The sequence below is a fragment of the Microtus oregoni genome, unplaced genomic scaffold (assembly GCF_018167655.1).
Source record: "Microtus oregoni isolate MIOR12 unplaced genomic scaffold, Mior012 000015F_ref0000493, whole genome shotgun sequence".
NCBI classification, from domain to species: Eukaryota; Metazoa; Chordata; class Mammalia; order Rodentia; family Cricetidae; genus Microtus; species Microtus oregoni.
The window spans coordinates 42,034,005-42,048,228 of NW_024543074.1; the positions used below are offsets into that span (position 1 = coordinate 42,034,005).

The window sequence follows — 14,224 nt, forward strand, 5'->3', positions numbered from 1 at the left end:
GATCACACCCTAAAGGTATCAAACTATTAAAATCCAGTAATCAAAAGTCCCCTTTGGCTTACCTAATTAATATGCCTGATTAAAATTAAACACCTCATCTAACATGAGGTTTCCCCTTGTACCTTTATAAACCACCATTTTCCTGTGTGGCATGTCTGTCTCCCTCTATGGAGTGGCAGTCCTTTGACCTCTGGGACAAATAGCCTGCCCCTTTCCCTGATTTCCTTCCCCTTCACTCTCTTCCTCTACCTCCCTTTGTCCCTTATCTCTCCTCTCTGTCCCTTGGGGCAAATCAAGGGACAAAGTTTTCTGTTGAGAACTTGGTCTGAGAACTTGGTCAGAGGGCTTCTGAGATGATACTTTTTCAATGGGTCTGCCATATTGAAGGGCAATTAGAATTTTTTTTAACCTATCCCAAGGCCTTCTCTCCTAGATCTCCCTTTCACGTTCCCTCCCAATTTCATATGTTCTTTTCAAAATTACCTACTATGTCCAGTTTGTGCTGTTCATTGACTCATGAATTTAAGACAATCCACTGTATCATGGTCTATCTAACCAGGGATCACACCCTAAAGAAAACCAGCTGCCCCTCCCCTAACAGGCATCAACTGCCAATAGCTCCTCAGCTAGGGGTGTGGTTTTGGGAGCCCCTCTATAATCCATACTGGAATATTGACTGGCTTGACCCGGTGCTGGCAAGTGTGGCTGCTGTGAGTTCATGAGCTGTGCTAGTGAGCTGTCATCACAAATGGACACTGTTCCATTCCCGTCTTCCCTACCCACTGGTGTTTAACAGTCTTTTCTCTATTCCGCAATGATCCTCAGCCTTGCAAAGAGGGTGACACTGATGTCCTATTTGTGGCTAGGAAGGCCACAGACACTTGTTCTCTGCACTCTGAGCAGTTGTGATTTGCTGTGACAACCACTAGTCATTATACAAAGAAGCTTCCCCGTGCTCTGGAAGCCACGCTAACCTATGCGGGTGCAGATATGAATTCAAGAAGCGGTTTATGTGGTTTAAAAGATCAGAAAGGCAACGGGTTTGCCGTCAGAACGCAGGTGTTGTGAAAACCACCGCTAACTCAAAGCCAAAATGGGAAAGGAAAAGACTCACATCAACATCGTCGTCATTGGACATGTCGATTCCGGCAAGTCCACTACAACCGGCCACCTGATCTACAAGTGTGGTGGAATCGACAAACGAACCATCGAGAAGTTTGAGAAGGAGGCTGCCGAGATGGGAAAAGGCTCCTTCAAGTATGCCTGGGTCTTGGACAAACTGAAAGCTGAGCCTCAGCATGGTATCACTATTGACATCTCCCTGTGGAAGTTTGAGACCAGCAAGTACTATGTTACTATCATTGATGCCCCAGGACACAGAGACTTCATCAAAAACATGATTACAGGCACATCACAGGCTGACTGTGCTGTCCTGATTGTTGCTGCTGGTGTTGGTGAATTCGAAGCTGGTATTTCCAAGAATGGGCAGACCCGTGAGCATGCACTTCTGGCTTACACCCTGGGTGTGAAACAGCTAATTGTTGGTGTCAACAAAATGGATTCCACCGAGCCACCCTACAGCCAGAAGAGATACGAGGAAATTGTTAAGGAAGTCAGCACCTACATTAAGAAAATTGGCTACAACCCTGACACAGTAGCATTTGTGCCAATTTCTGGTTGGAATGGTGACAACATGCTGGAGCCAAGTGCTAATATGCCTTGGTTCAAGGGATGGAAAGTCACTTGTAAAGATGGTAGTTCCAGTGGAACCACCCTGTTGGAAGCTTTGGATTGTATCCTGCCACTAACTCGTCCAACTGACAAGCCTCTGCGACTGCCCCTCCAGGATGTCTATAAAATTGGTGGTATTGGGACTGTCCCTGTGGGCCGAGTGGAGACCGGTGTTTTAAAACCTGGCATGGTGGTGACCTTTGCTCCAGTCAATGTGACAACAGAAGTAAAGTCTGTTGAAATGCACCATGAAGCCTTGAGTGAAGCTCTTCCTGGGGTCAACGTGGGCTTCAATGTGAAGAACGTGTCTGTCAAAGATGTTAGACGTGGCAACGTCCCTGGTGACAGCAAAAATGACCCACCAATGGAAACTGCTGGCTTCACTGCTCAGGTGATTATCCTGAACCACCCAGGCCCCATTAGTGCTGGCTATGCTCCTGTACTAGACTGTCACACAGCTCACATAGCATGCAAGTTTACTGAGCTTAAAGAAAAGATTGATCGTCGTTCTGGCAAGAAGCTGGAAGATGGCCCGAAATTCTTGAAGTCTGGTGATGCAGCCATTGTTGATATGGTTCCCGGCAAGCCCATGTGTGTCGAGAGCTTCTCTGACTATCCTCCACTGGGTCGTTTTGCTGTTTGTGACATGAGGCAGACAGTTGCTGTGGGTGTCATCAAAGCTGTGGACAAGAAGGCTGCTGGAGCTGGCAAGGTCACCAAGTCTGCCCAGAAAGCTCAGAAGGCTAAATGAATATTATCCCTAACACCTGCCACCCCAGTCTTAATCAGTGGTGGAAGAACGGTCTCAGAACTGTTTGTCTCAATTGGCCATTTAAGTTTAATAGTAAAAGACTGGTTAATGATAACAATGCATTGTAAAACCTTCAGAAGGAAAGGAGAATGTTTTGTGGACCATTTATTTTGTGTGTGGCAGTTTTAAGTTATTAGTTTTCAAAATCAGTACTTTTTAATGGAAACAACTTGACCAAAAATCTGTCACGGAATTTTGAGACCCATTAAAACAAGTTTAATGAGAAAAAAAAAAAGATCAGAAAAGGACATTTGAAGGTTATAAAACTTATCCAACTCAGGGGCAGGAAAAGGAAGACAAGAAAGGGACACTTTGGAAATAGCAAGTAGCACTAATATTAAATCTGGGCAAGAAGTAACACATTTATAACTCTCAAAAGGGTCCTAAGGTCGGGTGGCCAACAGGGACTGTAAAACTTTATGTATCTGGTCAACCCAGAGTCCTTGATCTCTTTTCATCCTATTCAGTGCCAGTGTGAAAGACACCATTTACTTGCTGAGCACAAGGAGAAATTTGGCTAGGAAGGTGGGATATGTGTTCTTTATAACAAACTGCAGAATTTTCTATCTTTTGGTGTGTGGGAGGAGGGGGATTGGAAGTCAGAGATGACTTTGGGTGCTCTCTCTACCTTTCACTTTGCTGGCTCTTTGTTTCTGAGCATTCCATGACAGCTGACCAAGGAGCTTACAAGGATTCTCCTATTTCTGCCTCTCCTCTCACTGCAGGGAAGACTGTATCACAAATGCATGTTTCCACAGCAGGCTTTGCAGGGGTTCTGGCGTTGTGAACTCATGTTCTGACTCTTTCTTGGCAAATGCATCACCACTGAGGCATCTCTCCCGCATCCAAAGAATTCTCTAAATCAAAATTAAGGAGGCAAGCGATATACCTTGTGCTTGAGTGAAACAAGGTGTCTAGGATGAGATACCATCAGCCTCCACCACGTGGGATTTACTCCTTTTGTATCTTCCTATGTGGGAACAAAGACTTGCCCATCCTTACAGATTTCCGAGCTATGGATCATCCTGCCAGCCATTCAGATACTGCATCATAGCAAATCAGCTGTAACTGGGAGGGGGCAGGAGACTGCTTCTTTGAACTGGAAGAGGTCTTAGAAGCAAGCCCGCCATCTCATTTTTTTTTCTCCCTTTGTGAATTCTGCTAAGTCATTATCTCCTGAGAATCAGCCGACCTGGTTGGGCTGTTTGTAAGGCACCAAGTGACCTTACCCACACCCACGGAATGACTTATTCATAGGGAGAAAACAATGGAGCCATTCCTCATCTCTTGTGCGACTGCCAGATTAAGACAACAATAAATAAATCTCTGCATCTCTCTGATGGCTTTTTCCTATCAGATTCCAGCTGCTGCAGCAGCGGCTGTTGTGGCTGCACAGCTACATGGAGCAATTTCCTAGCTAACTTGCCACAAGGCAGGAAGAGAGATTGTGTTCAAAATTCAGTTTCCCAGTTCTGTTTGTCTTTCTAGACAAACAAGACCATCACTTCCATCCACAGAAGCCAATAAAATCACAATTGCTGAAACACTGGGAAAATAGTTAAATTCCTAAAAGGCCCAAGTGGATGAGCTGAATCCATGAATGGATGCGCAAATATCCCATACGACTATGTACAGTTGACTTCACTAAGTGTGAAGTCACTCAACCACTTAGAGAAAGGGTTAAGTCACTCTCCAGGGAGTACCCAGACAGTGACCACATGGCCTCGCAGCCTCACATGTAGGTATACATTTTTAAGGTTATCCCAAAATGTTTGTAGCGACATTATGCACAATAGCTCAAAGGTGAAGAATGAATGAGCTAAGAATAGTATATCCATATAAGGGACTACTGTTAAACCATGAAAAGAAGGGACACATGACTCTTATAACAGCGGGGATGAACCTAAAAATTACGCTGCATAAAAGACAGTCTCAAAAGCCACAATTGAGTATATAATTCTATTCACAAGTAGTAGGGCCCTGATGTGTCCCGGGACTGTACAAGAATTAGAGAGTGAGAAGTGTTTTCCACACTAAAAATAAACCATGCTCCCTTGTGTAACACAGTGTGCTCAGTTATCCAGAATACCAGCCAATGGCGCTCTGAGAGCTGCATTTAACTAAACTGCGTATCTTAGTTTCTTTTCCTATTGCTGTGATAGAATGCTGACTTAAGGGACAAAGGGCTTCATATGGATTGAGAGCTCAAAAACACCATCCAGACATGGTGGAAAAGTCACAGCAGCAGGACCTCAAGGTAGGCAATCTCATGCCATAGACAGACAAGAAGACAGTTTGAAAGGGTAACTGATGGGAAGATCCAGGGAAGTCAAACAAAATAAAACTGAGAACTATGACAGGGATTGACCACAAGACAGACAAAAGTCATGGTTCATCTGGTGGTCAATTTGACCAGATCTGGAATCAGCTAAAAGACAAGCTGCCGGGAGCTCTGTGAAGGACTTCGTTGATCAGAACATTTGAGGTGGAACCCAGCCTAAATGTGGGTCCACTGTCTGGTGGCAACACAGATAAGAAAATACAGAGAAACAAAACGGTCTTTGCTTTTTGCTTGCTTGCCCTCACTCTCACTGGCCAACTCATGTATTCTGTAGCTGCCGTAGCCCTTCGCGGAGAGTAGATCTAGCTTCTTCAAGATTCCCACACAGACTGAAGACCAGCAGCTATCCAGGAATCCTCCAGGCTTTCACTCCTAGATCAGGACCATGAAGACATCCAGTTGCATGGGTTTAACAGCTACTAGGTTCTTGTTCTCCCAAGTGTGACACAGCCATTGTTGGGTTACCTAGATTTTATCAGCCTGGCACCAATCCTATAAACCCCCCTTTGGTATTATATTTACTTCTATTGGTTCTCTTGTCCCAAAGGACCCTGACTACCACAGCAACCATCCACTCCGTGGTGTTTGTGCTTCCCTCGTTCTCAACAAACCGCCTGTAAAGAATATTGCACTCGGTGCTATAAAGAAGGGCAGTCCACCTGTCTCTGAAGGGTAACAAAATATCACTTGTTCTGTTTTATCTTTATATTTTGCTCCTTTACTCAAAAGAGCACTTTAGTTCCAAAATAGTTAGAATAGCAAAGGGGCCCCTGGGGTCGTTATCTCAGGGTTTATCAAACTTCACTGTGACTCTGCTGTTGAACCCAATGGAGCAGAGGGCAGAGACCAAGACTCTGATAAGCTCCCACATGGTGTGGATTTTGTTGCCTCGTGGACCACAGTGGGAACAGCAATGTTCAATATCTTCATATTACACCCAGAGAGGCCAAAGCATGGGAGATACTGGGAAAACCAAACCAGATGATCAGCCTCCTAACACAAGGTCTTCTTCACTTATACCATATGTCAGAGACTCACGACATTGCCGTTTCATCATCTACTTGTTAGTTCTGGGGTGCCCTACATTTACTCTATGTGGCATATGTGTATTCACGTCTGTTCCTGTGCACGTATGCATATGTACTCACTTGTATATAAAGGCATAGGAAGGAATTAGGTGTCTTTGTTGGTATCCACCTTATTTTGTGATACCAATTCTCTCTGAACCTCCATCTCACCAACTCAACTAGATAGGCTTCCCAGTGAGGCCCAGGGATCCCCCATTTCTGCCTCCACACCCGAGAGATTAGTTTGTTGAAAACGTAAATGTTCGCAAAATCACCCAGTTGTATTAACTAGTGAAGCTCCAAACTCCGTTCTAAGCACTTTACAAACTGAATTATTTTCCCAGATCCCAGGTTATTTTCTTTTACCAGCAAAATTATGTGTACAGGCCTATCCCTTCCCTATCAAGTTTTCAAAGATATGAAAGGCAAGAGGGCAAACAGTTCTGTTTCTATCTGTTAGAGCTTAAGCATGTTGCCAACTCGCCATTCTCTCAGCTTCCAGGACACTAGCAGCCTCTGGGTGACCTCATGTGCTCTTCAGCATGAAGCAAGAGATGCACAGGTGTTTCTGTTTAAGTAGAGTGAGAACAGAACAAATGGGCTGCAGTAAAAGATTTAAACATTTCAGAGGGGAAAAAACTCAATAAAGTTTGAATACACAGTGGTTTCTAATCTATCAATATGGATCCATGAGAAAGGGCTTTGTAGCTAAATAACATATGGACTCAAAAGGATGTAAAATAATATATACCCATGTTAATAAATGCAAAGAACATTTCTGAAAGACTAAACTTTAAAGTTAATAATGTGGAAATGTCACAGTTTAATGTTACCCAGGAGTGGATTACTCGTGGTAAGGGCAACTGGGAGAATTTTATTTCCACTCCTTCTTGCAGTTGCCTTTTCATTTTTGCTGAATCCCATACCACGTTAATGCTGAGGCTTATAACATTTAGCTTCTCTGGGTCTATTCTGTAGCAGTTTTCTCTGGGACAAAATCGGCTGTCTTGGTGGGGGTGGGGAGCTCCTCAAGACACAAGGTATTCTGAAGAGAAGAGAAACATTCCACCCAGCAGCAAGCTCCTTCATCAGCTTCAGGAAGTCACTGAAATCTACCAACTCTGCTAGGTTCCTTCCTCCCCAAGCTTGCTTAAGCAGTAAGGACATCTGAGAGACACTCTCCGACAAGCGGAGCAGCATAGAAAAGGCTCAGAATAACTGAGGCACCTGGAAAGGACATTCTCTGACATGTTTGCCTGCAGACTGCACAGTGTGCTCTGGGTTCCCAGCTTTTGTGAGCTGCCACCCATGCAGGGTGCTTTGGTGATGCAGCTGCCTTTGAGTCATATTTGCTCCTGTTAGTAGCCCCTCACTCATCTCTCTATAAGTAACCCCAGTGAAAATCACTGGTTCTCAAAGTTGGCCCTGGCGGTGGTGAACTTTGTCGTCAGCTCCCCCTCTGGAGTGAGTAGACACTTGTTCACCTCTCTCTAGGGGTAGGGTCCAACAACAGGGCCACAATGCACAAAGAAGAATGTGACGACCATACATTAAAATTTACTGTTAAAAAATAGCAAGGCTCCAAGAATAATATCTGATATTATGAATTGTAAACAATAAGTTCTAAAAATGCCACAGCACTTTTGATTGGGTGTATCTGTCCAACCCTGTAACTTCCTGTGAAGAATTGTGCTGTATGCCCCTATCCCTTGAATCTGAGATGATTACACAATTCCCCACCAAGAAAGTAGAGTCATGTGATCCTTGGTGACTTCTGAGACAGATTCTCAAAAGATCAAGGCTTCCTCTCTCCGGGTTGCTTGCTGTGGAATGCCCACCACCACGGTATAAAGACGCCATCACTCACTGCACAAAGTACCTCATAGGTGGGGGCTCACAGAGAGAGCAGCAGAGACTCAGATAGAGGCTTCCATTCACTAAAACTCATGTGCGTCAACAGGTCTTCAGAGGATTCTGGTCCTAGCAACAGTTTCCCTTGGTGCACAGATACCAGGGAGGGGAGAGCTGAGGTGCTTCATCCGTCCTAACTTTATTACCTAGGTAAACTAGGCAGTAGTACCTGCTGGACTAAAGGAAGGAAAGGAAAGTGATCCTGGAAACTGGACCCTGTTATAGAGTGACAGAAATTTAGAAACGTTCGGTCTGGGGAGATGGAGACTGGAATATATATGGGATGGCGTAGAAAACTGGGTGATGGCGTTTCCAGACTGTGAAGGTATCTCTGTGTTCTAGATGCTTCTGGAACAATCCATTGTGCATGAAACAGTGTAGAAACTGCCAAAGACTATTGAATAGAAATACTAACGAAAAGATTGCTGGCTATAAAGCAGACAGGGATTTCTGAGCTGGAAAATAGCACCATTCTTCATTCCCAATCTGTCCAGATGGCAAATGTTGCTAAAATTAATAAATATCTTTGGTACGGAGATCAAACCTGGAGTACTGTCAAGAAAACATGAGCTACTGTTAAAAAGAAGGGCATGGTATTAAAACCCATTGTTAAGGTCTAAAAAACAATTAAACTAGTTTCTCAAATGTTAATTATGTTAATAATCAATTTTGAAGAATGTCCTCCTGGCTCCAATATTCTGGGGACTGAACCTAACTTTGCCCATGTGAAGCAAGATGCCTCCCACTGAGCCAAATCCCCAACCCTTGAATTGCTAAGAAAGGGTCGCACTGGTCAGCTTAGATTAGTTTGGGATACTCAGTTCTCTTGCCCCTTCTATTGAGTCCTATTGATTACAGGAGTGTACTACCAAGCCCACTGCCAAGGAAATTTGCGAGTCATTTTCTCTGACATATTTACAAATGTCTGAAATAACTGAGAGCTTGTCTCAAGAATTTTTGTGTGTTTTTGAGTGATGAGTTCATCCTGAACAACTTGGTAAAAAAAAATCTCAATATTTATAAGAGCATTGCTATATTCTCTTCTAAACATTTTTTATCTCTGTGTATGTGCATCTGTTTATCTGTATGTATAGTGTATGTATGTGTGTGCATGCGCGCGTGTGTGTGTATGTACATATACATATATAGTGACGACAGCATTAGATTCCCTTAGAACTGGAGTTGCAGGTGGTTGGGAACCATCATGTGGGTGCTGGGAATTGAACTCTGGTCTTCAACAGCAGATACTATCTTTCCAAACATTGGTATATTATTTCATTTCTTATCTTGACCAGAGGTAGCCCCTACCAACTGTTTCTTGTGGAAATAGAAAGATGACTCAGAAGACAGAGAGAAAATCCCTGAGAAAGAGTCTTCCTTAGACAGTCCTCCTGGGAACCAATGGAGGAATAAGCACCCCCACCCCCGCCCCATACCTAACACAATGTCAGCCTCCTATAGAACCAGTATCTACACATCTCATGATGTCCCCTTTTGTTGCTGTGACAAACACTGACCAAGTGCAACTTAAGGGAGGAAGATTTCCTTCAGCCTATGCTTCCAAGTCACAGTCCAGCATTGAGGGAACTCCGCTGGAACTCCAGCAGGGGCTTGGAGGAAGACATACCTTCTGTCCCACACAGCCTTACCTCTGACCAAAGAACTTACTCAAAACCAAGGAAGAAATTACACAGAACAGCACTGGATGCTTCCATTCACCCTGCAAGAGAGGATGAGGGATCACTTTACAAGGAGAACCAAGAGCCCCGAGGATTCAAAATGTTTGCTGCTTCAAGTGTGAAGACATTCTTGTTTATGTCCATGCTTGCTAGAAAGCCACCATTCCACTGCCTGTGAATGATGTTGGGGGTGTTGTAGAGAAGATGAGCATGCAAGACATATTCAACTCAACTAGCAGGAATGCCCAACAGTGCAGCTTAGGTTTTGTCAATTTGATACAAGCTAGAGTCATCTGGGAAGAAAGAACCTCAACTAAGAACATGCCTCCATCAGATTGGCCTGTGGGCAAGCCTGTGGCTCATCTTCATTATTAATGACTGATGTGGGCGGGCCCAGCACACTGTGAGTTGTGCCTCACTGATGTGGGATTCCCCTCTTCATGCTGTGAGTATGTTTTATCGCCATTGGTTAATAAAGAAGTTGCTTTGGTTTGTAACAGGGTAGAATATAGCTAGAAGGGAAAGCTAAACTAAATGCAGAGAGAAAGAAGGTGGAGTCAGGCAGGTGCCATGTAGCTGCCAAAGGAAAAAGACATTGCAAACATACTAGTAAATCACAGCCTCGTGGCAATACACAGATTAATAGAAATGGGTTAATTTAAAATGTAAGAGCTAGCTAAAAATATGCCTGAGCTGTTGGCCAAACAGTATTGTAATTAATATAGTTTTTGTGTAATTATTTGGGTCTGGGTGATGGGGAAATGAAAGCGCAGTTTCTGCTTACACCTTACCTGGTTAGGTGGTCCACAATGTATAGGAAATGAAGCTGAGCAAGTCATGATGAGCAAGTCACTAAAGCATTCCTCCCATGGCTTCTGTTTCTGTTACTGCCTCTGAGTTCCCACTTTGAGTTCTTGCCCTGGCTTCTATGGATAAAGGACTTTACTTGTAAATCAAATAAACCCTTTCCTCCCCAGCTTGCTTTGGGCCATGGATTTTATTACAACAATAGAAACAAGACTACTGTACTGCATGGTTGTTTGGCCTTCCAGGGTCATATGAATGAAGATGATTGGTAGTTCATTTTGCAAAGCAGGCCCAGAGCCTAGGGTTTGATTCATAGCACCAAATAAACTGCACACTTGTAACTGCAACCTCGGGAGTTGGAGGCAGGAGGATGAGAAATACAAGCCCATTCTTAGGTATATAGTGATTTCAAAGCCAGCCTGGTCTTCATGAGACCCTCCATCTCAAAAATGGTGAAAAAATAACAGTGAACCTATAGGTATCCAACCAACTGACCACAAGTCTTAAGAGAATACATGTGTTTAGTTTGTGAGACCATGTCATGTGCCTATTGGTCTCTGACATAAGAGTGTCAGCACCACAAAGAATGGACATGGCTCATTTTGTTTGCTATTGCATCCCCAGGGCACTTGGTACATGCTCAGTAATGTTGTTCACCACAGGAATACTTCAGAAATGAGCCTTGTGTGTTCATTGTAAGGATATAGTTAGGTAAATCCAGAAAAAATAAAATTTTAGTTTGAAATCCCATACTCAAATACCCAGGATTTTATAGTGTGAAAAATGATAGCAAGGGTTTCTGGAACCTGCCTGGTGTCACATGTCCCTCTACCATCACAGAGTGCAAAAAACACCTATCATTTTAGTGCTTTTTGTCCTGAGTCTAATCAGTTCCTTACTCCCAAAGGGCTATGTGTATTGAAAGATGTACAGAGTTAGAAAACATAGGTGTCTGATAGAAGAGAAGGTGGGAAATAACCTTGAACACATGGGTGCAGGAGACAGCTTTCTGAATGGAACATCAATAGTGCAGGCACTGAGATCAACAATTAGCAAATGGGACCTCTTGGAACTGAAAGCCCTCTGTAAGACAAAGGACTCTGTCAAAAGGACAAAACAACAGTCCACAGAATAAAAAAAAGAGCTTCACCAAACGCACATCTGACAGAGGGCTAAAATTCAAAAGACATAAATAACTTAAGACACTAGAAAAACCCAGATAATCCAGTTTAAAAATGGGGTACAGATCAAAACACAATTCTTAATAGAGGAATCTCAAATGGCTAAGAGTCACCTAAAGAAATATTCAACATCCTTAGTTATCATGAAAATGCTAATCAAAACAACACTGGGATTCCATCTCACACCTATCAAAATGGCTTAGATCAAAACCACAAGTGACAGCTCATACTGAACAAGATGTGAAGCAAGGGGACCAGCCCTCCACTGCCGGTGGGAGTGCAAACATATATAGACTCTTTGGAAATCATATTACATTTTTACAGAAAATTAAGATTCTCTCTACCTCAAGACACAACTATACTGCTCCTGGGCATATACAAAGGAGACTCCACCATACTACAAGGACACTAGCTCAATTATGTTCATAGCAGATTTATTCATAATATCCAGAACCTGAAAACAACCTAGATGTCTCTCAACTGAAAAGGAGACAAAGAAAACGTGGTCCATTTACACAATGGAGTATTACTCAGCAGTTAAAAACAATGACACCATGAAATGTGCTGGCAAATGAATGGAACCAGAAGAGATCATCCTGAATGAGGTTACCCAGACCCAGAAAGACAAGCATGGTATGTACTCACTCATAAATAGATATTGGCCGTAAAGTACAATTCATAAACCCAGAGACGTTAAGTAACAAGGAGAGCTCAAGGGGGAGGGAATATGAGTCACACTATGAAGAGGAAATAAAATGGACCTTGTCAGTGGATGGGAGGAGGGGACTGGAAGGGGAAATGGGGATGGGGACGGGAGGAATGAAGTAGAGGGAGGATGGAATCTGGGAGCATCTCTGGGATGAACTAGAAACCTAGCGTGATGTGATCTCCCAAGAATCTACGAGGGTGACCTTAGCTAAGACCTAGCAATAGATGATATGGAGCCTGAACTGGCTGTCTCCTGTAACCAGGCAAGACTTTCAGTGGAGGGGCAGGGACACCAGCCCAGCCACAAACCCTTTGTCCTATAATTTGTCCTGCCTACAAGATGTGCTGGGGTAAAGATGGCACAGAGACTGAGGGAGTGACCAACTGATGACTGGTCCATCTGGAGATGCATATCCTGAGAGAGAGCTCCACTGAGGACCAAGATTCAGAAGCAGGATGCCCCAGAGACCTGGGATAGAACCAAACATGACTGGCAAAAAAAAAATGTCAATAAAATGGTTTTTAATGAATGCTGTACTTACAGATTGTTGCCTAACCCAACTGTCATCAGAGAGCCTTCATCTAGCAACTGAGGGAAACAGTTGCAGAGACCCACAGTCAACAGTAGACTGAGCTCAGGGAATCCTGAGAAAGAGGGGAGAAGGAATTGTAGGAACTAGTGGAGTCAGAGGCACCACAAGAAAACCCGCAGAACCAACAAACCTGGGCTCGTAGGAGCTCAGAGGCTGAACAGAAAACCAAGGAGCCTGCATGGGAATGCCCTCTGCATTTATGTTATAATTGTTTAACTTGGTCTTCTTATGAGACTCCTAACTCTGAGAGCAGGGGCTATCTCTGACACTGACACTATTGCCTTCTTTTGGGTCCTCATCCAACCTATTGACTGCCTTATCCAGCCTTGACAGAAGAGGAGGCGTCTAGTCTCATTGCAACTTGATATCCCGTGGCTGGCTGATATACACGGGAGGCCTTCCTGTACCTAAAGAGAAACAGAGGAGAGGTGAATGGCAGAGGTGGTGGGGGCGGGGGGACATGGAGGAGAGGAGGGAGGGAAAACTGGTTGGGATGTAAAAACAAAAATAAATAAATAAATAAATAAATAATCAAAGAAAGAAAGAAAATATCGATGTCTTCAAAGGAGGACAGGCATCCTTAGCATGTCCCTAATATTAAAAAACAGGATCAGAGGAAGCTGTGTGCCCTAGCTTCCATTCGTGTCCTCCGGGTTGTGGCTAAAAGCCTTTGATGATGCTGAAAATTTGTGCTTGCCTGAGTTTCTTGCTGTGTGCAGAGATTCCGGGAAGCTAAGCGGGGCTTCTTGGCCATGTAAATACGAAGCCCTGGGGTTTCCCTGTAATCTCACCTTTACCAGTGCCTAATGCTTACGGAGCAATCCCAAGCATGACACCTGAGAGGAAATCTCACCACTCAAACCTCATTCCTTATCCACCACAAGGAAGAAGCAAGTGATGGTAGCTCCTGCAGGAAGGAAGACAGGGATGCGGGGAAGGAGGGTATCATTTGCTCAGAAGAATAAGGATTTGAACCTCACGGGGAGGTGAGGTGTGCCTGACTTTGCAGTCTGCCTCATGGCAGCTAACCAGAAGGACTCAGCCCTACAGTACAGTGGTACAGTGCTCTGATCCATGAGCGGTCCTCAAAATTTCCTTCACCAGTGGCAGCTCAGTGCTTCTGCTACTGGCCATTTCTTCATTTTGTCTCTCATTAGCTCCATATTGTCCTCCCTAGAGTGCATCCCTTTAGAGACTGCAGGTCACAGGCTCTCTCTCCCACCACCTCCAGGATGCCCTCTCCGTGCGTTCTCCATGTGTTATTGCAAGAGAGAGTGGGCAGCAAGTCGGACAGACTTCATCTAGCCAGCTGGGGTTTGGAAATGTGACCATCAGAGCCAAGCTGAAGGTCCTGGGCATAGAAGCCACACCAGAGACATTGCTTTCATTTTCTTT

General features: G+C 44.1%; 1 protein-coding gene across 1 annotated transcript; it reads left to right on the plus strand.

The window, feature by feature from the left end:
- Positions 1-1,061: 1,061 nt before the first annotated feature.
- On the plus strand, positions 1,062-2,777 carry LOC121456536 (elongation factor 1-alpha 1-like). The gene has a single exon (XM_041664782.1). The coding sequence runs from the start codon at positions 1,094-1,096 to the stop codon at positions 2,480-2,482; it is 1,389 nt and encodes a 462-aa protein (XP_041520716.1). The 5' UTR covers positions 1,062-1,093; the 3' UTR covers positions 2,483-2,777.
- The last annotated feature ends 11,447 nt before the right edge of the window (positions 2,778-14,224 follow it).